The sequence below is a fragment of the Erpetoichthys calabaricus genome, chromosome 2, assembly GCF_900747795.2.
Source record: "Erpetoichthys calabaricus chromosome 2, fErpCal1.3, whole genome shotgun sequence".
NCBI classification, from domain to species: domain Eukaryota; kingdom Metazoa; phylum Chordata; class Cladistia; order Polypteriformes; family Polypteridae; genus Erpetoichthys; species Erpetoichthys calabaricus.
This window is the reverse complement of record NC_041395.2, coordinates 94,341,182-94,363,542: the sequence shown is the minus strand read 5'-3', so window position 1 is coordinate 94,363,542 and position 22,361 is coordinate 94,341,182. Positions and strand designations below refer to the sequence as shown.

Below are 22,361 nucleotides of genomic sequence, written 5' to 3'. Positions count from 1 at the left end.
GTAGAGTTTGCTGCATTTACAGCAACAGTAACATGATGCCATTCAGTATATTTGCATTTGCTGCTGACACCTGCACTTAAGGCCACCAAATAAAAGTTCTTTGTGTTCCTGTACTTCAGAGATGAGAACTTCTGAGACTGTTCAAAGTTTGTGCTTTCTGCTTTTCTTCTCTTGTCGCCATTTTGTCACCTTACAGGTAAATCATTCATTATATATGTATGAGGGGCAGCACGGTGGTGCAGTGGTAACGCTGCTGCCTCGCAGTTAGGAGATCCCGGTTCGCTTCCCGGGTCCTCCCTGCGTGGAGTTTGCATGTTCTCCCCGTGTCTGCGTGGGTTTCCTCCGGGTACTCTGGTTTCCTCCCACAGTCCAAAGACATGCAGGTTAGGTGGATTGGCGATTCTACATTGGCCTTGGTGTGTGTCCTGCGGTGGGTTGGCGCCCTGCCCGGGATTGGTTCCTGCCTTGCACCCTGTGTTGGCTGGGATTGGCTCCAGCAGACCCCCTTGACCCTGTGTTCAGATTCAGTGGGTTGGAAAATGGATGGATGGATATATGTATGAGGTTGATTAGCAAAGTCCATTTATGGTTGTTTCAGGGTGGCAACCGGGTGGGGTTTGATATATATGCATTTACACACATTTACAAAATGATTGTGATTTATAAAAGTGAAAATTGCATACAACCGTGTCTACGCAATGTTTTATAAATAAGAATTTTTTTGGCGTATGCATTTTCCTGTTTTTTGGCGTACGCATATTTTTACTCTCAAATCCATGCAAAGTTTTATTAATGAGACCTTTGGGGTCAGTACAACTCATTCTGCCACACCTTTCCCAGTTCCTTGAGTCTAAAGCCACTGGCATCCACAGACCCAGGCTAATGGATCTTAGCGGATGGAGAAGGGATGGTGGAGCTGTAGAGGTAGCAGTCTCTGAGCTGTCTTTCTCCCTCACTTGACACCAATGTATTGCTGGTGCTGAGTGCCAAATGGATTATTTGCTCTTCACCTGATTGTTTTAGGTGGTTCCCCATCTTTAAAAGGACAGTTTACGGTTGCCGTCCTTGTCGGAATTCTTTTTTGCAACTTTGCTAACTTGCTGTTTTTCCAGCCTCCTCTGCAGCTGGCTCTGAAGCTACTTATTTACATTATGGAATGCCAGCTCATAGCAGTGGTGAGTTTCACCCAGACTGATGCAACCTGTCAGTACAGTTACAATACTTTAAAAAGTACTTGTGCAAAGGGGGTACATAAGAAAAGTAGTTTGCTGCTTTCCTAATCAAGGGAGGTTTGAAAAAATCATTCTGGTTAACAACAGTTTTTAGCCCAAAGATCACCTAAAATACATCACATTCATCTTTAGAAAGTCAGGTTTATTGAACAGAAAAAATCATACAATAAGCAATACATTATACAAAAAAGTACAGTTACTGTTAATAATTTGCAATTTACTTTTTGTATCTCTATTTTCTTTAAAAAGAAATAAAAAATTTCAAAGCACAGTTGCGTATTGTAATACATTTAAGTTGAAACATAGCAAACTACTTCATAAATCATGTCAATAGCTTTACACTTTACCTTTTATTACTTGTATTAATAAAATCTCAATAATTTACCCCATCAACGTAACATGTGAGCTTTTCATGAAATAGATAAACTAAAATAAGTCTTAACCCACATAATCCCCATAAAAATGATCTTTTCTCTCTGGCCTCAGAAATTACATGTTGGCGTGTGTTGAAACTCTTTTCTTCTGTGGGATCAGACCAGATGAGCTAGCCTTTTCTCCCTTTTCCATCAATGATCCTTTGGCTTTGTTAGTTTACCAGTTGTCTTTCTTTAGACCGCATTTGGTAGGTACTAATCACTGTATACTGGGAAAAGTCCACAAGATCTGTCATATTGGAGATGTTCTGACCTAGTCACAATTTGACTCTCATCAAAGTTGCTCATATCCTTACACTTGCCCATTTTGTTTTGCTTCCAAGACATCACCTTCATGAACTGACTGTTCACTTGCTGCTTAATATATCCCACCTCTTGACAGGTGCCATTGTAACAGGATAAATAATGTTATTCACTTTTCCTGTCAGTAGTTTAAATGTTGCGGCTGATTGGTGTATATTACCACATATGTGGTGAGAAAAAACAAAAAAAAAACTAAGAATTGCACAGAATTTCATTGAATTAAATTTCACTTCCTGAAAATAAATGTTTTTTCTTGTTTAATTATGAGAAGATTGACAGACTGGCTGCAGAGTTTAATAGTGCCTTCTATTGTACAGTAGACATTTATTCTGAAATGGTTATTCAAGTAAATTACATATAAAGGCTTTACAAAATATTTCTTTTGTACTGATTAAACAATTGTCAGCCAAATCTGTTAATATGGAGCATTGTTCAGGTGCTTTGTACATGTAGTCAAAATGCTCCCTAAGAGAACACCTGCGACAGACTGAGGACACACTGGAGGGGTTCTATCTTTTGGCTTTTATGCCTGGGAATTCCACAGGAGAAAATGGAGACTGTTTCTTAAAATGGGGTGACCAGCTCAATATTTTTCCCTCATCAGAAAATTTAATCAAAAGTAAATTGATTTGTGAAAGGAAATTGTATAAAGAAAAACAAAAGTGGTAATAGCAATCAGGATGTGATTATCAGTAACTAAAATTTAATAATTTTGTTGTTTCTGAAAAGTAAGCCCTTCTTCTATATTTTTGCACAGCTAGCATCTATTTGCAATATTTTGGTGCTTGACTATTTTGCTATGTCATGCTATATTTTCTACAAGCAATGCAAATCCTAATATTACTAAACAATAAAGAAAAATATGAATAACTTTACATCCACCACAACAATCACCACAATTATGATTTATAAATGTAAAATAACATTTTCAAAAAACACAATTTAAACGTGTTTAAAGCTCTTTCATATAGTTTGCTCACTCTGCTAGAGTTACTGTATGTAGCACCTCACACGAGTTGCACACACAATGAGAGTGCATTTTCTTTCCAAAAGATCAACAACAATGTCTGAAGTATTATTTTGTGCATCTATTTTCAGTTGAAATGTCTGACTACAGTATTACAGGTATGATCAGTATTAGAAAATTTAAATAATTTAGTGATAAGCATCTTAAAGCTCTGTTTTGGCTTGATTCTTCAACTGGCATACATTTTACAATATTAAAAAATGCAGAAATATTACTTTTTTCTTAAATATACAGATCTTCACATTGGCCAAAAAGTATCACATCAACAATGCACAAATAGATGACAGTTTTTGTTTTGCTTATAATAATAGCAATGCTTTGAGAAGTTGTTCTTTTCTGTAATTTTTTTGCTTGATTTAATGACATGAACCAAACTGTTTGGCATTTTCTCATTAATTGCTTCTGCCAGCTCTTTCATATTACCATTCGCCGTTTTCTCTGTAAATGTTTGCTGAATTTGTTCCATATCAATTTTACATGGTACCGTACAATACGACACAACCACCTGGAGATCATCTGCATCAGAGAATGTAAAATGCCTGTTTCCGATGATACAATCATTTGTACCTTTTTTCTTGTCTTTAGGATGACTGTACACTTTCACAGACCATTTCACCCAATCGTATTTTTTCTCTAAGAAACTACAAAGATTCTCCACCAATAATTGATGGTGGCTCTTCTTAATAAATGTCTCCAAGTCAGTTTTAGCCTGGTCTTCAAAGTTGTTTTTGCAATATTCTATGGCGGATACCATTTGACTTTGTACAGCTGTCATCTTCTCCGACCACTCCTTCTCTCTTTTTGATACATCTAAACCCTTCAGTGAAGCATACACCATCGATGCACTTATCCCAGTGAGGAACAGGTAGCCTAAATGAGCACAGAACTCTTCCATGACACGACGATCTCTGTTCCAGTAATTTTTTACTGTTTCCAGGATGTCTATTTCTCCATTTCCCATCACACCATCATAGAGCTCATTGAGATTGCTTTCTCCTTTCAGTTTGGGGAAGAGGTCACAAAAATCTTCAATTCTTTTATCTCTGTACTTTGGCTCTTCATCTACAATTTTTGTATAATACATATATTGTCCTTTAATATTTTCCTCAATTTTAGAAAACTTCACATCCATGGGAAGTTTTTGAATCTCCTTGTTGACCTGTTTATAATTCTCTGTAATATCATTGAGCTTTTCATCAATTTGTTGAATCTGAATTTTTAGGTTTCCTATTTGTGGGCTTTCAGAATTATCTTGAAATGACTTTATTACTTCTGCTGCTGCTGAGCAAATAGGGACTACCTCTCCAATTACTTCCAGAAAAAACTGCGACCCTTTTAAAACTTTACTCATTATTTTATTAATGTCTGTTTGATGTTCTGAATCCTTCGTGATTTTATCCATCTTCCGTTAAATATTTTCTCTTGAGGAAAAATTCCTGTGAATGCATTGAAAGAAAATAAAATTAATCCATTAACAAAGACAAAACTATTCTATAAAGATGAGTTTGCTTCACAGTGAAAGATATATATATATATGTATTTTTATTCTTGAGAAATGTCAGCAGTGCATTGGAAAGGTATCTTTCCAGTCTCCTGAGCCTGGAGACACATTACTCTGTCCTCATAAACTGCCTGTTATTTTGTATTGAATTGTATTTAAATCAAATGAAAAATGGCTGTATAATAAGAAAATAAAGTATCATTTTGGCTTAAATTCCTATTCGTGAAAACAAAAAGAAATTAAAACATTAAGAATTCCTCCTAATTCATGATAATTGAATTGTTCTGGAAGATTTTGTATTGTCAACTTTTAAAATTGATTGAAAGAGCTTAAAGAATTTATATTAAGTATATATTAGAAGTTACACAATTACAATGTGTAGAACATATTGTTTCATATTTGTTCCATTTGAAAATTCTGACAACAGTCCTGCCTGGTAACAACAGAATGACAAGTTTTGGTGTTGATGAAATAATTATCTCATTTATAGTGGATTTTTAAATTTTGATACATGCAGTAAATAAATAAAAGTAAAATGTCTTAGTGGCAAAGCAGGTTGACTCCCCACTGTACTTCACATGACTTGAATTGGCTTAAGTGCCTTCTGTGCTTGTTCTTCCCATGTTTGATCGCTCGTCCTTAACTACTTCCAGTATCCTCCATAATATTTAATGTAGAATACTGATTGTAACAACTTTGTCTTTCTATAGTATACATTGTGACCACTCTACGGGGTGTGCCAGCCACCTAACCTGACACAGACAGACGCAGGAGGCACACTTATAAAAGCACAGATGTTTTTTATTTTGTTTTTTCACTTGTGGGCAATGCCTTCCCCATCCCACAAGTACAACACACAGTCCCAAGCACAGCACACAATAAATCAATTCCTTTCCTTCTTTTCTCTCAGTCTTTTTCTCCTCCACTCCACCTCAGCAAGCTTCGTCTCCCAACTCTGACTCCCAGAGCACTGTATGTTACCCGGAAGTTTTCCAGGTGCTTCATGATCTACTTCCGGCAGCACTTCCGGGTGTGGTGAAAGGATTGCCCATACGGGCTCAGGAGCAGCTGCAGCACCCCCTGGTGGCACCCCCGGATTCCAACAGGGCTGTAGGCAACTACATCTTTCATGAAGCCCTGTGGGAGTCTGAGGCACTGCTGCCCCCGATGGGGACTGCCATCTAGCGTCCCGGGGGAGGAAATGTTCTGCTGAGGCTTGCTCCCCCAGTCCTCTTAGCGAAGAGGCATCACGGCCGGGCAAGAACCCTGGCCGTCTGCCACAACATGTATTTTTTTTATTTACATTTAGTCTATGTTTGAATTTCTCAAAGAAAAGTATAGGTATTGCTATATAATAGGTACAAGTGGTTTAGATTAAGATTAAGTTGACCAATTTAATAAAAATACACTCATATTGTTAACTCTACTGGAATGGACAACACATTTAAGGTTTCCTTTTAAACTGTTATCTCCATTTTGTTGCTTGCAAGTTTTTCTTTCTTTGTCTAATGCTTCATTTTTACAATAAACTAAAGTCATTTAAAAATACACATAAACTTAATTTTATATCCCAGCCCTGTCCCTACTTATGCAGAGATGTGCTCACCTTGTCTGTGCGGGTTTTTCTCTTTGCACTCCGCTTTTCCTTCCGTACCCCAAAAACATGAATTTTAGGCTCAACCATAAGTTGGCCAATATATGTGCACGATTCCTTACAATGGACACAAACACTAGTTTGGTTAATTAACTTTTTGGTGCCATTATAACCTCTGACACCCTTTGATCCTAGCATTGAATTAAGCAGGTTCAGAAAATGAATTAAAGGATCTTTCATAGTTTACTCACCCCAAATGACTTTATACTTCCAGGTTAGATATTTAGTTTCCATTTTCTACTAGAGTAAATACAGGTTATGTGACAGGCACACTGTGAGTTTGGTACCTTTCTTGGTTAATTTCTTTTTTGAAAATGGGTTTTCCAAAAATAAGTTCTAGCAGACTGTTAAGGCTATTGGCTTTACTTCCAAACAATTTTAAACAGAAGCAAGTTCCTACCTAAAACTTTACTATTATCTTAAGTTTGAGTTCTTTTATGTATATGCATGATGCTCTAATGGTAAAATAATAAGTAAACACAAAACACGAAAAACTCAATGAGCATGTAGACACATTACGGAAGCGCTGAACTGCACAGTGAAAAAAAATTATGGGATAACAGCTTCCGTAACACATACATAGATACACTTAAACAATTAATTGTACTTGAAACACAGAGGCTAAAACAGTGCAAATTATGCATCGTATGAAAACAACGCAACTCATTATTACAAAACAATGAAATAATATTATACAGACACATACTGAATAACATATCAATACAAAACCAATGGAAAGCCAACACAGGAAAACCTCACACAGTACTGATCTTCCCTCTGGCCTAATGCGGTTCAGCATAATACCACAGCAGCTTGCATCAAGGAGGAGAGACAAAATATAGACAATATGACACCAAAGCACCTCAAGCAAATCACCTTAACAGATCTCACAGAAACAATAAGAGAAATGCACATCTGGAAGGCACCAGGCTTGAATGGAGTTCATAATTTCTTTTATAAGAGGTTCATCACTCTTCACTTGGTACTTGCAGACAAACTGGTTTATGCAACAAGGCATCACATACATGAAAAAGACACCACAGTTCCCAAAACCTGCAGAGCTATCACCTGTCTGCCTACACTCTACAAAATACTTGTTGCATGCATTACAAACAAAATATGCATTCACAGATAACAGATAATCATATAATGATGTACTTACTTACAGTAGGGGTGAAGCCATGGCAGGGAGTCATTTGGGAGCCCAGGCCCCCCATTCAGAAGCCACCCCTTCTGCAAATGTTTCTATTTAATTTATATTAATGGTCAATTGTCAATCATTTGAGCCGCTTACCTCAAGAGGGACCCTCCACTGGACCTTAGATTGATCATGAATGAATTAGCTATGCTAAACTTCAAGGGGAACCAACCCCAGAGCTTGCCTCTGGTCCCCAAAAAGTGTTAAAATTAAAATATTTAATGGCTTTCCCACTCAGTTATTTCCAGGCCCCACCACTTTGAAATTTCTGGCTATGCTGCTGACTTACAGAACAATAAAAGGCTGTTGAAGACAACATATGGTTTATAAGAAACAGCTCTAAATTGAATCTGTGATACTTCAGCAGTCATACAAAAATCTATCTATCTATCTATCAATCCATGCAGTTGAGAAATAGTCTGCAGCGCCCAATTGAATTAAACTCAAAGAAAAGATGTTCAATAAATATCATTATTTATAACATCTGGAGTATACTGCATACACATATATACATTAAAGGTAGATCTGAATTAGTACAAGAAAACAACGAACAGGAGTAAAACACTTGAAACATAGTTCAAACTAATGACCTACATTACAAGGACCAAGTTATAAAGAGGAAACTGAGAGAGTAAGAATGCTAGTGTAAGTGAAATGCCTTCTTGAACAGATTGAATTTAAGCTACCAATTAAGAAGATGAATTGAGTCAGCAGATCTAATAACTAACAGAGGATTATTGAAAAGTCCTAGTGAAAGTAGAACTAAAGGCTCTTCCACCCAAGGAACATAGGCTAGTTTGAGGCACAAGAACGCTGTCAGCAGTACCTGTAGAAGACTGAAGTGGGCAGAGTGGAACATAATGATGCAAGAGGTAACAGATATCATCAAAATTTGAGCTAACTGGAGCTCTGACGACAGATTTAAGTATGCTGATATTAGACAAGTTTAGGACTGAATAAAAACATCATCAAGACTCTCAGTGTTCAAAACAAAATAGGAGCAACTGGATGTAGGGCATATTGTAGATTTTAAAGATATTTCAGATTTGGACTTACTTCCATCCATCCATTTTCTAACCCACTGAATCCGAACACAGGGTCACGGGGGTCTGCTGGTGCCAATCCCAGCCAACACAGGGCACAAGGCAGGAAACAATCCTGGGCAGGGTGCCAACCCACCGCAGGACACACACAAACACACCAAGCACACACTAGGGCCAATTTAGAATCACCAATCCACCTAACCTGCATGTCTTTTGGACAGTGGGAGGAAACCGGAGCGCCCGGAGGAAACCCACGCAGACACGGGGAGAACATACAAACTCCACGCAGGGAGGACCTGGGAAGCGAACCCGGGTCTCCTAACTGCGAGGCAGCAGCGCTACCACTGCGCCACCGTGCCGCTGGACTTACTTTATGTTGTTTATATCAACTGAATAACAAGGGTGAAGAATCAAGAATAAAGCTAAAGTTCCTTAAAGAAGATGATTCGTATTTAGCATAGATTGAAAGAAAGGGGTTTATTTCTTAAGTTGAGATTTCATGCCATTTAGCATGATCTTAGGTTCTGTTGCAGTTCAGTAAGTAGGTAGTAAATCCAGCATTAATCCTTCCATAAATATTTACTTTTATAACTGAAATAAATCTTGAGTGTCATCTGTGTAAAAACTCCAAATCTTTGAATATTATGGTTAATTAAGTTTAATTATTTACAGTAGACTTCATTCAAAAATGCCCGTCCTTGTCAGACATCCTTACTGATCATGTGAAGGAACATTTTTATGGGTGTTGGTCTCAGAGAGTCTAACAAACTGATAGTCATTTCAAAATAGCACTGGACAGTAGGGGTCAGAGTTAGTCTAAAAAAGTGAACATATACAGTAATTACATACACTACATGCAATTTTAACTCATGTGGGTCTGGGTACAGTCAAAATCAATAAAGCCTTCTCAGTAATTCTTGCCATTTGGTCATTGGATGGAGTTACTAGAAAATATAGCCTGTAAATCCTAAAGTTTATTACCGTATTTTTTGCACCATAAGATGCACCTGACCATTAGACGCACCTAGGTTTAGAGGAGGAAAACAAGAAAAAAAATATTCTGAACCAAATGGTGTACTAATATGTTTAATAAAATATAGCAGAATAATATTTCAACCATCTAAATTCAACAGCGGTATTAAGAAACATCATCACTGTCATTAACAAATAAGGAGAGACTTTAAGGTTCAAGCACTTCTAGTTTTATGGAAACCCCAAGAACTCCTCATCGCTAGTGTCAGAATTTAAGAAGCTCAGTTGCTCACAGTCACTTTGCAGGAGCACGTACCTATCATCACACACGTTTGGACCAATGCTGAAGTTTAATCGCCAGTCTAGTCCCATCTATATTTGTAATGCCACAAAGCCCTTCATCTCGTGTTTTGTTGTGGGTTTCCAGTTTGAAAAATGAGAATGCGGTGCAAGCACAGCCCTCGATTCAAAAAATTGCTCTGCATACCTGTTTGTCTCGTCTGACAGTAGCTGAAAGGCAGCTTCAGGAAAGAACAGCCTGAAGTAGTCCAGCGGCTGGTAATCTCTCGTGTCCAACAGCAAGTCATACCGTCTTGTGAAGTCCGGTAGTCAGTTTGGCTCCCACGGATCAATGTCTAGGTATTCCTCCCACACGAACCTTGCCATAGGTGCATCAGCTGCACGAATGGTGTCTCGATCAGCTGATGCCAGTTCCTCACTCTCTTGTTCGATTTCCTAATCACTCTCAACAAAATCAGATTCTGAAAATCAGAGTCCGACTCAGTGATAATGCGCAAAACATTTGTTTTCTGCACTCGCTTTGCTCCCTTGGGAGATGTCGATGCCACCTTGCCTTTGTGTACATTTGTTTACATTTCGCAAATCACGCACATGCAAGGATTAGATGCCGAGTCAATGAGTCTAACATTCCTCCAAGCACAGAGGGAATGCCTGTAACGTATCAGTGAGTTTGTGAGTTTTGTCGCCCTCTACCCCTGGATTTTGACTTTTGTCAGGTAATACACATCATGGTCTGTGATGCAATATTCGCTCCATAAGACACACAGACATTTCCAACCTTCTTTTGGGGAAAAAAAAAGTGCGTCTTATGGTGCGAAAAATACGGTAATTATCTAGCTGCTCTTTCCACAATTGTTTGATTTAATCTAGAAACATGAACCGGGAATAACATTTATCACGGTGTTTACATAGTCGCCAGTAAATAACATCAATACCACATCATTGTTACAACAAAACTAGGTGCTAGAGAGAAACACAAAAGGGCACCAACTGTAATCCAAAATAAAGCACAAAATAGTGTCATGGAAACATAATAAACAAAATATAATTTTCAAAACCTTAAAAAGATGTTTAAACAATAAACAATGTTGTTCCCAGTTGTTTATGATGTTAAAGTCATGACATATTTTTGGCTACAGAATGGGAAGAATTCATTATTTAGATTTTGTCATGTTCTACACAACTTTGCATGTGGCTCATCTGTATGCCAGCAGATGATAGGAACTATTTTGCAGTGACTTACAGATGTACAGGTAATTCTGGACATTATGGTGCAGAAATAATGCAAAAAGATCAGAGGAGGACAGTCCCTCTAGGGCTTTACAATATTTTTTAGCATTAAGAATTACTTCACACATGGACCCAGATCCTCTTCTTGACCACCAATAGCCATAGGCTTTAATTAGTCTAATGTATTGGTTACTGGGTTGACTTTATGACAGGAATTAGTGCAGTTGTAGGGCAAAATTTCTAAGCAACCTTACCATGAGCATGGGAGACCCATAGGGTTGTACTTTGTCACCACTCCTAAATTTGTTGTGACTAACTACTACATGAAGATTCTGTAGTTTGCTGATGACACCATTTTTATGGGTCGCCTTACAAATAACAGGAAAGAGGTAACAGAATTGTTTAAATACTGTAGCACAACCTAATTAAAAGTCAAGGAAACAGAAGAACTGATACAAAGAACATTAGAACAATGTAGACAAGAACAGGCCATTCAGCCCAACAAAGCTCACCAGTCCTACCTACTTAATTATTCTAAAATAACATCAAGTCTATTTTTGAAGGTCCCTAAAGTCCTACTGTCCACCACACTACTTGGTACCTTATTCCAGTTATCTTTGGTTCCCTGGGTAAAGAAAAACTTCACAATATCTGTGCGAAGTTTACACTTAGCAAATTTCCAACTGTCTCCCCGTCTTCTTGATGAACTCATTTTAAAATAACAGTCTTGATCTATAGTACTAATCCCCTCCATAATTTAAACACTTCAGTCATGACTCCTCTTAATTTTTTTTTTTTGCTTAAACTGAAAAGGCTCAAACTGAAGGTGAACATTAAGCCTGGCAAAAGATCCCTCTAACCTTTATACAACTGGTAACTCAAAGGTTGCTGGTTTAAAACCTAGCAGTGACAGAAGGAACGCTACTCTGTTAAGACCCTTAACCTGCAATTGCTCCAGGGGTGCTTTACAAATAGCTGATGCTGTGCTCTGACTGCCCTCCCCCCCAAAAAAAATCTCTGTGTATGTCTCTCTGTGAGTATGTTGGGGTATGCAAAAAATGACAAATTCCAAATACAAGAAATTCAATGTGGTGATTAAAGGATTAAAAAACAATGGCCATGTTGTAGGGATACTGGAGAATGTCAGATTCCATGAAACCTAACGTGAAAAATTAACACAACCATTCTGATCGATAAAGCTTACCAGAGGTTGTTGCTTTTTATAACAGTTGAAGAAGTTTCAGCAGAAGCGATGATCATTTTCTACATGTGCACTGTTAAACTAGTATTGATATTTTCTTTCTCACCATTTGGCATGGCAGTGTCTTTGCCATTCTTATTCTACCTCCATCTAAACCAGGACCACTAGATTTTAGAAAATACTTATTCACAAGCTGTGAGATGCATTATTTCAGCCAGTTGGAAAGTGATGCTTCCTGAGGAGGGACAAAAATGAATTAACTTGAAGTACCAGGAGAATCAGAAGGTGTTAACAAGGCCTGGCAAGGAATAGGCCAAAGGTTGTAACTGGAGATAAAATAACAAGAGTTGTCAAAATCAAAGCACAAGGCAAAATATGAAGTTGAAAAAGAAATAGCAAAAGGTCCTAACTGTAAATAAGATTTATTTCCCTAACTTAGAACTTTGATCCATGAGCTGTACTGCCAGAATTTAAAATGTCAGTAACTGAAATGATGATAATGCATTACTGCAGATCATAAGATAAGCAACAGTCATAACAATGATAAACAAGATGAACACGTCTATGAAAAATTGCACAAAATGATGGCAGTCATGGTAAAACAAAATCTCGTTATGAAATAAAAATGAATTTAAAGATAAGACTGAACAGTGGACATACAGAAATGTATTAGATGTATGAGATGTAAGAACTTACAGTACATAGGTACTGGTGGCTTGGTAACTTTTGGGGATTGATGCTTACTGTTGTCCAGGTGCTATATCTTGTTATTAATCTCTTAATTCCATGCAACCAACATTGTTATGGCAAAATAGGTAAAGTAAATATAAATATATGCTTTATGGATTTTTCTGTGAGCACTAATGTTCAAATGTTCAAAACCGTGTGCTAGCTATTGACAGAAGAATGATAAATACACATTCACTCATACCTTGAAGCAATTCATGTTATATGCCACTTCCCTGCTAATCTGGAATCTTTTACTAAATTAAACTCTACTGTGTGCTCAAGCATGGGAATCTTTCTGCAATTGGTCACTGGATTGAATCAAGCTTACCTGAAACCCTCCACCTGTTCCCTTGACCCAAAACCAACAGGCTTTTTCAAAGAAGTCTCTTTTGTGCTAATTGATAATATACTTGACATAGTGAACTCATGATTAGATACTGGGGTCTTTCCTGACTGTCTTAAGATTGCAGTTATCAATCCTGTGCTCAAGAAAAATAATATTGACTCTTCTGTTTTTGACAATTTTAGACCAATATCTAACCTGCTTTTTAAGTAAAATTCTAGAAAAGGCAGTCATTATGCAGATAGATGATTATTTGATTAAACATTCTATTCTTGACAAGTTTCAGTCAGATTTTAGAACAAATCACAGTACAGAAACTGCACTGGTTGAAGCAGTAAACGATATACGGGTTAATGCGAATAGAGGCCGTATATCTGTTCTTGTTCTCTTAGACTTGAGTGCAACAACATTGATTATAAATCGCTTTAGTCAATGAGGGGCTTCTGCGGCAATGTATTAAATTGGTTTCCATCTTACTTAACAAGTAGGAAATTCTTTGTTAGCTGTGGTGATTATACTTTGGAGACCTATGATATTTTATGTGGTGTACCACAAGGATCTATTCTGGGTCCACTGCTCTTTTTGATCTACATTCTTCCATTATCTCAAAGTATAAGGTGAGCTACCACAGCTGTGCAGATGACACACAACTGTATTTATCAATAGTGCCTGATGACCCTGATGCTCTAGGCTCTCTGATCCAGTGTCTTACTTGTGTTTCAGAGTAGATGAGCAGTAACTTTCTCAAACTAAATAAGGAGAAAACAGAAATCTTAAGTTATTGGCAAAAAATGGATATAGCGAGGGTATTAGAAATACAGGTACACTTTATTTATAGGCTTAGGCTAAAGTTTGACCTCTTATAAATTTACAAGACACTGAAAATTAGTTCACACTTTTGTTTTCAGTTGACTAGATTACTGTAATGCACTGCATACAGGACTACCTAAGAAAGAAATCAATCAGTCACAGTTAGTGCAGAATGCAGCAGCAGGAATATTAACTAGAAAAATAATTTTGCCCCATCCTATATTTTGGAATGTCTGTCCCCTTACACTCCAAGATCTTCAAATGAAGGGCCTGCTTATAATTCCAAGAGCCAACCTGAAAAGAAGTGGTGAAGTGGCATTTTGCTGTTATGCACCTAAAATTTGGAATACTTTATCAGACTAATACTGTATAACAATTTTAAAAATCTGCTATAACCCCATCTATATATATAATTCACTAAGTCCATGGCAAGCAAGACGCACGCAAGACCGAGCCTCGCCCACCAACAATTCACTAAGCAGCCGACCATGGCACACGCACTACAGAGCCAACAATTCGTGCGAGAGTGAAAGCATTTGCCAAGAATGTTTTCATTAATCAAGAACGAAAGTCGGAGGTTCGAAGAAGATCACATACCGTCGTAGTTCCGACCATAAACGATGCCCACTGGCGATCCGGCGGTTATTCCCATGACCCGCCGAGCAGCCATTACTCCCACTGGCATGCCTCCGCATAAAGTCAAACTTAAAATTGGTTCAGTCGTCATGCTTCTTAGAAACCTCATGCCAGCAAGAAGTCTCTGTAAAGGCACTAGACTGACTGTTCTCAGCATTCACCGCAATGTACTGGAGTGTAAAACAATCGCAGCTGCTACCTCACAAACTGTCCTTATTCCCCAGATTTCCTTGACCCCATCAGATTCAAATTTGTCTTTTACTTTTACACGCAATTTCCTGTTAGATTGGCCTTTGCAATGACAATTAATAAGGCGCAGGGACAAACTTTCAAAAAGATATGCCTGTATCTGCCAAAACCAGTTTTCAGTCACGGACAATTGTATGTTGCTCTCTCCAGAGTTCCATCTTTTCATTCACTTAGAGCACACAGGCACACACACACAGGCGCGCGCGCGGAAAGAGAGAGAGACACACACACACACAGGCGCACGCGAGAGAGAGAATCCCTGACCCCATCAGATTCAAATTTGCCTTTTACTTTTACACGCAGACAATTTCCTGTTAGATTGGCCTTTGCAATGACAATTAATAAGGCACAGGGACACACTTTCAAAACGATATGCCTGTATCTGCCAAAACCAGTTTTCAGTTACGGACAATTGAAGACGTGAGTTCCAAAATCTGCCTATTACACCTTTTGGTAAAATTTAGTGAACACGTGATTGTGACTTTTCATGCAGTTGGTCATGCGCCGAAAATATGTTTGAGCTTCAAAACCTAATTGCAACAGTGTAGCGCTATAGTTTTAGGGATTTAGTTTCAAAATCTGCTTACTGACCCAGATTTTCCTATTTATCTCCAAAATTTATCTTTTGTACTTAGCTGATTTTGGAACTGAGCTCTTCAATTGTATGTTGCTCTCTCCAGTTTCATCTTTTCATTCACTCACAGTCGTATCCTCAAACCCACCCTATTTGGACAACTGTGTCTTTCAGGAAGTGTTCACCCATCAATACATAATTATGCGGCGTATGCTACGCCGCGGGTTGGCTAGTTGTTTTAAAATGGCTTTTTTGTAGCTACATTTCAGTTATATCCCTTTTAGACAATATGGGCATTGAATTATAACTTTCCTTGAGGTTCTGCAATCTATACTAATCTGTACTATTCTCTGCTGTCTTTTCTGGTTCTTCTGTGGTGGCGATCTGTGCCACCATCACCTGATCAAGGTACCATGCTGACCCCTGCATTTATGGATTGAATTGCGGGTGTCCCACATGTCCACATGATCATCATCATCTGTTTCTCCCATGTGAAGCCTGAAAACCATGAGGACTGATTTATAACATCTTTTTTTTCCCAGCCTAACTAGAGTGTTTTTTGTTGTTTTTGTTTTTACTGTCCTCTGGCCATCTGACCTTGCCTTTTTCTTTGTTACATACAGTACAATAGTATTGCCTAATCTTGTTTGTATATGTTTTGTATTAACTTCCTTTTTACTTCATCTTTTAAAGAGCTACTTTATTTGTATGAAAGTGTGCTATATGTAAATGTTGTTGTTGTTGATGTAACTCTTAGAGTTTTTCATCTAGCCTTTTTAGTCATAATGTTGTCATCCTCTCCCTTTGCTCTTGACTCCATTTTGCTTTGTTGATGGAAAATAAGGTGACATGATATGAGACAGGATACCTGCATACTCACTTTCATAGTGTTTTGTTTGTATAAATAGTATGAGTTGTGTACATTTGTTCTGTTTTTTCAGTATGACAAAGTTGAAAAACTAATTTTCTATTCTGAACAAGAAAAACAATAAATATAAATTAATTTCTTATGTGACAATTTATCTAATACCTGTATTTTTAATTTGCAGAAAGTGAACGCTGTTTCCTTACTTGGTCACTAGGTGGCCATGTTGACTGCGTAAAGAACACATAATAAAGCAACAGTTGAATTCAGGCTTAAAGAAGACTTGCTGAAGATTTCAGTGGGGGTAATAAAAATATATCTATGTAACACCGTAGAAGGTCCTAACAAATTGCTGCTCACCATCTCTCTAGTCACACCCCTTTCACAAATCACTAAATCATTTTTTTCTTTTTTCTCATTTTGAATTCTGCATGTTTTAAACTTTCAACTGCTGAATTTAATAGGATTGAAAAGTTTTGGCAGTGTAGATTTTGCTTATTTCTCTTGTTGGATTTTCCTGTAGTTTTACATTAGCATCATTAAGCTGGCCCTGACTGAGTGAATGTTGAAATGTGCTTGAGTGTTCTCTGCAGTAGACTGGCACACTGTCCAGGGCTGGTTCATTACCTTGACCTTGATGATACCAGATTGATAATGAGCCAATGAACATTAAAACTGTGATACCCTTTTCTGGTAAGTACATTGGCTTATTTAGAACACAGTTCATTTAGGTCTGCTTGACCTTTTTGTTCTTCTGATTGAGACTCCTTCTTCTACAGTAAGTACAGTGTATTGTTTTAATCCCAGTACTATTGTATTAGATGCATATGTGTTGGATTTTATATGCTTACCGGGTAATGGTTCTAATTCCCTCTGCTAAACATTCAATTGCTGTGTTTGAGGTTTGACGATAATTATCCATACATTTAGTTCAATGTCACTAGGAGCTAGTTCCTATTCCAGCAACATTAGGTGCAAGGCAGGAATTTACCCTGGATTAGGCCACCAATTCAACGCAGGTAGAATACTCACAGTCACTCAACTCACACTCATCCACACTTCATGAATTTAGAGTAGCTAATTATCTGTGTGTCATTGGGGTGTCAGAGGAACACTGGCATAGACATGAGTAAAACATGCAAACTTGTAATTCAAACCCAAGATTCTGGGATTATTATTAGTGAATGTATAGCTCTGGGTCATGTATTTATGTAATAATTCAGTGGTATCTATCTATCTATCTATCTATCTATCTATCTATCTATCTATCTATCTATCTATCTATCTATCTATCTATCTATCTATCTATCTATCTATCTATCATATACTATTTATTACATGACACTTTAGATTCAGATTTGTATTTTGAAAAACTTAGCACACTGAAAGCATGAATATCAATGTGTGATATTGCTTACATCATACTGATTGCACCAATTCTAAATAGATTTGTCTGATACAATTTCAACGTAAAACCAGGGTGAAACTATGAATCCGTAATCATCCATCTTTTTTTTTCACCAGACTTTCAGAGGAGATTTTATAGATGAGGATGCTCTAAAATGTTACAGGTCAAGGAATGTGCTCAAAACACTGCTTTCAATGCAGAGAGGAATCATGAAGGGCTTTGTGACTTTAGTGAGTTCTTCTGATAGACTCCACCTGACACCTTATGAAGGCCAGGCTGACCTAAAGCTAAAATTAGGGTCTGCCCTATGAAATGGAAGAGGGGATTGCGAATGTAGTATTTTTAGGGTCCTTAACACTGTCATCTGATACCTCTGTGATTTTGAAGGGGTGTTGCAAACTCCAGAATTGGACTAAACTGTTGGACTTGACTGATCCCAACTGTAGTCATTATTTGTAAGTGGACAGTGTGTCACATTCACTTCCACACCACTGAGATATGTGTCATAATTGCTTTCACTGTTTTTGTTGCATTTTTTTTTTTGTTGTTAAACTGATGATCAGTACTTTGGTATCAAAAACCCAATGGATGACACAAATTTAGTGTTTTGTTGCTTTTTTTTCAGCAATGAAGTATGCTTTTATGGCAGCCCCAGTATGTGCGCATCTGGGATTCTTGTGTTTATTTTTATACATTACACGTCATATCATTTGAGATATTTTCATAGTGCTTCAAAATATTATGAGCTGACCAATACAAATGCCTTGCCAATGAATGCTAAGCCAATGTGGAAGTTCTGAAACACAAAGTAAATAAATATTATTTTGGAATGAAATTTGAATCAGCTCATCATGTCAACATTGATAATTTGGCACAGTTACAGAGATCGCCACTTCATATGAAACGTGGCTGTTGTTTTACTTCCTACACCTTTTGTTGGCACTGCCTGATACTCCCATATTCCACAGAGATGTTGTTTAGATCTATCTAGTCACCACTAGGTGTGGATGTGTTGGTGCGCAGCGCTACGTCCTGATTCCTGGGATACACGACCTCTCTTAATGACGCTGAACTGAGTAAACCGGTCATAAAGTAGATGGATGGTTGGAAGAAAAACTACAAAAATCAGAATAAGAATGCTACGCATATTTTGCTGTATCGGGGCTATGTATTAGAGAACGAATATTATCTCCACATCTTTTCAAATGTTTTTGAGAACACAGAGTTCTCATTGTGTGTGTGGCTTTTCTCCAGGCACTTCAGTATCCGCCACTTGACAAAGAAGTGCACCTTGGGTGAAGTGGCAATGCCAGTCCAGCTGTGCACGCCCTTCGACTTGTTATTCTGAGGCTGGTTCCGTTTTCTTGGGAGACCTTCAATCTGAATAAAGAGGATACTCTCCATGTTGTCTAGAGCCAAGCGCTTCACAGTTGAAATGACCAGCAACAAAACCTTCGTGAATAACTTTATTATTGAGATGATGGAGTCATTAACCCCTTATATACAGCTTACATGCCACAAGAAAAGTCCATCTTTTATCACATCCAGAAGTGACGCCACCTAATCCTGGTTAATTTAGCCGCAGGGTTACTAGATAACTCCGTAAAATGCCAAGAGGAGTATGCTAATGAGTTTACAGAAGAAAGTATACAACCTGAGTGCAAATAAGATGCTGAAAAGGATGCTGATGGGGGGAGTTTTTATTTTTTTTAAGTATTAGTCGAAGTAATGCATCAACGAGCCATGAAAAGCAAGGGGTGACTGTTATTGAAGCACAAAGTAATAATAATAATAATAATAATAATAAAGGGTACCTGTATGAATCCAACCAAAATGCCGCTGGCTTGCTGTGGGTTTACAGCTAAACCATAACTAAGATGGCCATTTGTTACTAATACATGTAAAATATCTGTAATGTCTTCTCCAATCTATTCATAATTGAATTAACTTTAAATTAGATTTTACTGAGGACTCAGGGCTTTGTGATCGATCCACTAGTGAAAGCTGTTTTGCTTAGGTTGTCGGCATCTAGCCAATAAATTCTTGTTAGTCATGGACATTACATATGCCATTCCAATGTAAATTTAAAAAATGCAACTTGTATGGTATTACAATCATGCAAAACCAAAAAACAAAATTTAAAAAATGGAACTAGGTTATTCCCTCGTGAAGCTGGTAGCAGCAGCAGTTGCTTAAGCACCCGATCTTCGAATTTACCCTCATGAAAGTTTCTCACAACAACCAAACAAAACCCTCTTCGATTTGCTGTACAACTCTAAGCACGTGATATCTACTAAAACCAACGACGCGACTGATTGGTACATCACGTAAGTGTTTTTCTTGAGATGATGAATAAAGTAAACATTTAAGCTGAAATATGGCAAGTATCATGATAAATAATTTTTCAAAAAAATATTATCTATGATGGTATGATGTTGGGTACATTTTGTAAAATGGAACCTTTAAGTCAACCCATTGCTGTGGAACATAATTTTTGCCACTTTCTTCTGTACTGTTAAATGAAAATGTATAGACTAATTTTTATATAGCAAAATAAGGAGGCAAAAAGAAGGGGTTTGTAAGGATTTCTGTACTGAACACAAACATATTAAAAAAAATTTCTTGAGGTACTCTAGACACGTCTAGGAAATGTGTGTTAAGCTAACTGAAGACTCAAAGCTGGTGTTGTATGAATGAGTCAGGCTGTGTGCGTGTGTATGATCAGCAATGGACTGGCATCCTATGCAGGGACGGATCTTTTTAGGCAGTAGCTACTCCTAAGCTTAGCATTAGAGTAATCATGTACAGTCAGTGGGTGAATAGATAATAATAATGGTGACAGGAAGGATATAATAGTATAAATCTCTGAGAATTTTTGCATAACAAGCTAAAATATAAACTTCAGTAGTTATAAATACCAGTATGGTAGTCTTAATCCATGCTTGAGTATCTGTATAGCACTGGGTGTGTAGCAGGAACCAACCCTGGACTGGGTGCCAGTTTGTTAACAGTCCTCAATCCTGCACAGGGACAATTGTAAGCACCAGTTACTTTAACCTGCACATCTTTAAAAATGTGGAAGGGAAAATCTGGAGTTTGCAGACCGAAAAAAATACCCAAGAAGATTTCACAAAGAATGTGCAAAAATGACATTGGATTTGAACACAGATACACAAGACAGCAGCACTAAGCACCGTGTCACCATATTGTGATTATTGTTTATTGATTATTCATTATTTCATGCTGTAACAAGAGCACATAAATATACTTTGATTTTGCAAAAAATAACTCTTTAACAGACTGATATTTTCGGGCAGAGGCATGAGAGGCTGAAAGACTAATAAGTTAATCAGGAAAATGCTGGCTCCACTCCAGTGACTGGCCAGCAGTTGCAGAGTAAAGGATGTTGGCAAAGCTGCCAGATGTAATGAACAATATAGACAGTATAGCAACATTAGCACTTTGTACTTTTATGCTTTATCAATATTTAACTTTTTTAAGTAAGAAGTTGCAAAAAAATCTGAATATTATTTTGCTTACCTTATAGCTGAAAAAATTCAAGAGAAAAAAAGATGACTTCAGCTTCTATAAAGAGACTAAATTGCTCTGAGACTGATGTGCCTGAATTTTCTTTCTTTCTTCAAAGTGCACAAAATTTGCAAGTGATCAGTGACACCCAACAATTTAACTTGCAAAAAAATCTGAATATTATTTTGCTTACCTTATAACTGAAAACATTCAAGGGAAAAAAAGATGACTTCAGCTTCTATAAAGAGACTAAATTGCTCTGAGGCTGACGTGCCTGAATTTTCTTTCTTTCTTCAAAGTGCACAAAATTTGCAAGTGTTCAGTGACACCCAAAAATTTAACTGACTTTTATAAGATAGTGTCAGTGTCCAGGAGCCTATGAGATCTGTGCCCACCCACAAGCTACTGCCAATGGAAGTCCACAAAGGGAGTCAACCTTTATTACCTTTCCTGGCTTCCAATACAATATATGTTTTTGTAAAACTTTCTGTTTGGATATGTTGTATGGAAGCCTGCTAGAAATGTACATAATACTAAATTACAACCCACAAAATAAACATTAATGTTTCCATTTAATTACACTTGGCTTAATCCAAAAAAAAAGGATAATGGAGGGTGTGCACACACCTTTTTTTGTTTACCCCAGACAAGTGAATGTTGCCAACTTGTAGAACCTGTTGTTAAGAAGCACCTGTTTAAATTGTGAGGCTCTAGTATGAGAAAATAATAATTTCTCAGTAAACATCAGAAGGGAGTGTATCTTTAATGGTTAAAACAAGACTCTGAAGAAGAATAATAAAATATCAGGATGACAGAGGCCATACTAGAGATTATATGGGTTATTTATTGGGGTTTCTCATATTATTCACTGCATGCACTAGAATAGCTCATCTTATGTAATACTTTCAAAACCCTGTTACATTTCTTGCTGCCAGCCTTAATTATACACCCGTTTAATATGCAGTAGAAATGCAACGGAAAGCACTGTAGGGCAAGCATTAAATAAAGAGTTCCTCGGGGAATATTTGTTTAAACAGAATGTATTTTAAAATTGTAGTTTAGTGGTAACTAGAGAAAACAACCAGGGTATACCTGTAAGGCAGTGAACTAAAAACAGGACCTAC

The 22,361-nt window shown here is 37.4% G+C and overlaps 1 protein-coding gene across 2 annotated transcripts; it reads right to left on the bottom strand.

The window, feature by feature from the left end:
* Positions 1-1,478: 1,478 nt before the first annotated feature.
* LOC114646100 (protein rapunzel-like) lies at positions 1,479-21,510 on the bottom strand. Of its 2 annotated transcripts, none has more exons than XM_051922821.1 (2): positions 21,431-21,510; positions 1,479-4,432 (listed from the first exon to the last, which is right to left on the bottom strand). In XM_051922821.1, the coding sequence occupies exon 2, from the start codon at positions 4,396-4,398 to the stop codon at positions 3,259-3,261; it is 1,140 nt and encodes a 379-aa protein (XP_051778781.1). In that variant the 5' UTR covers positions 4,399-4,432; positions 21,431-21,510; the 3' UTR covers positions 1,479-3,258. The 2 variants fall into 2 exon arrangements, with proteins under 2 accessions (XP_051778781.1, XP_051778780.1); XM_051922820.1 differs by lacking the exon at positions 21,431-21,510 and adding an exon at positions 21,250-21,315.
* Between the last annotated feature and the right edge of the window lie 851 nt (positions 21,511-22,361).

Coding starts and splice junctions, on each gene's coding strand:
- LOC114646100 (XM_051922821.1), bottom strand. CDS start 4,398: ATGGATAAAATCACGAAGGATTCAGAACATCAAACAGACATTAATAAA.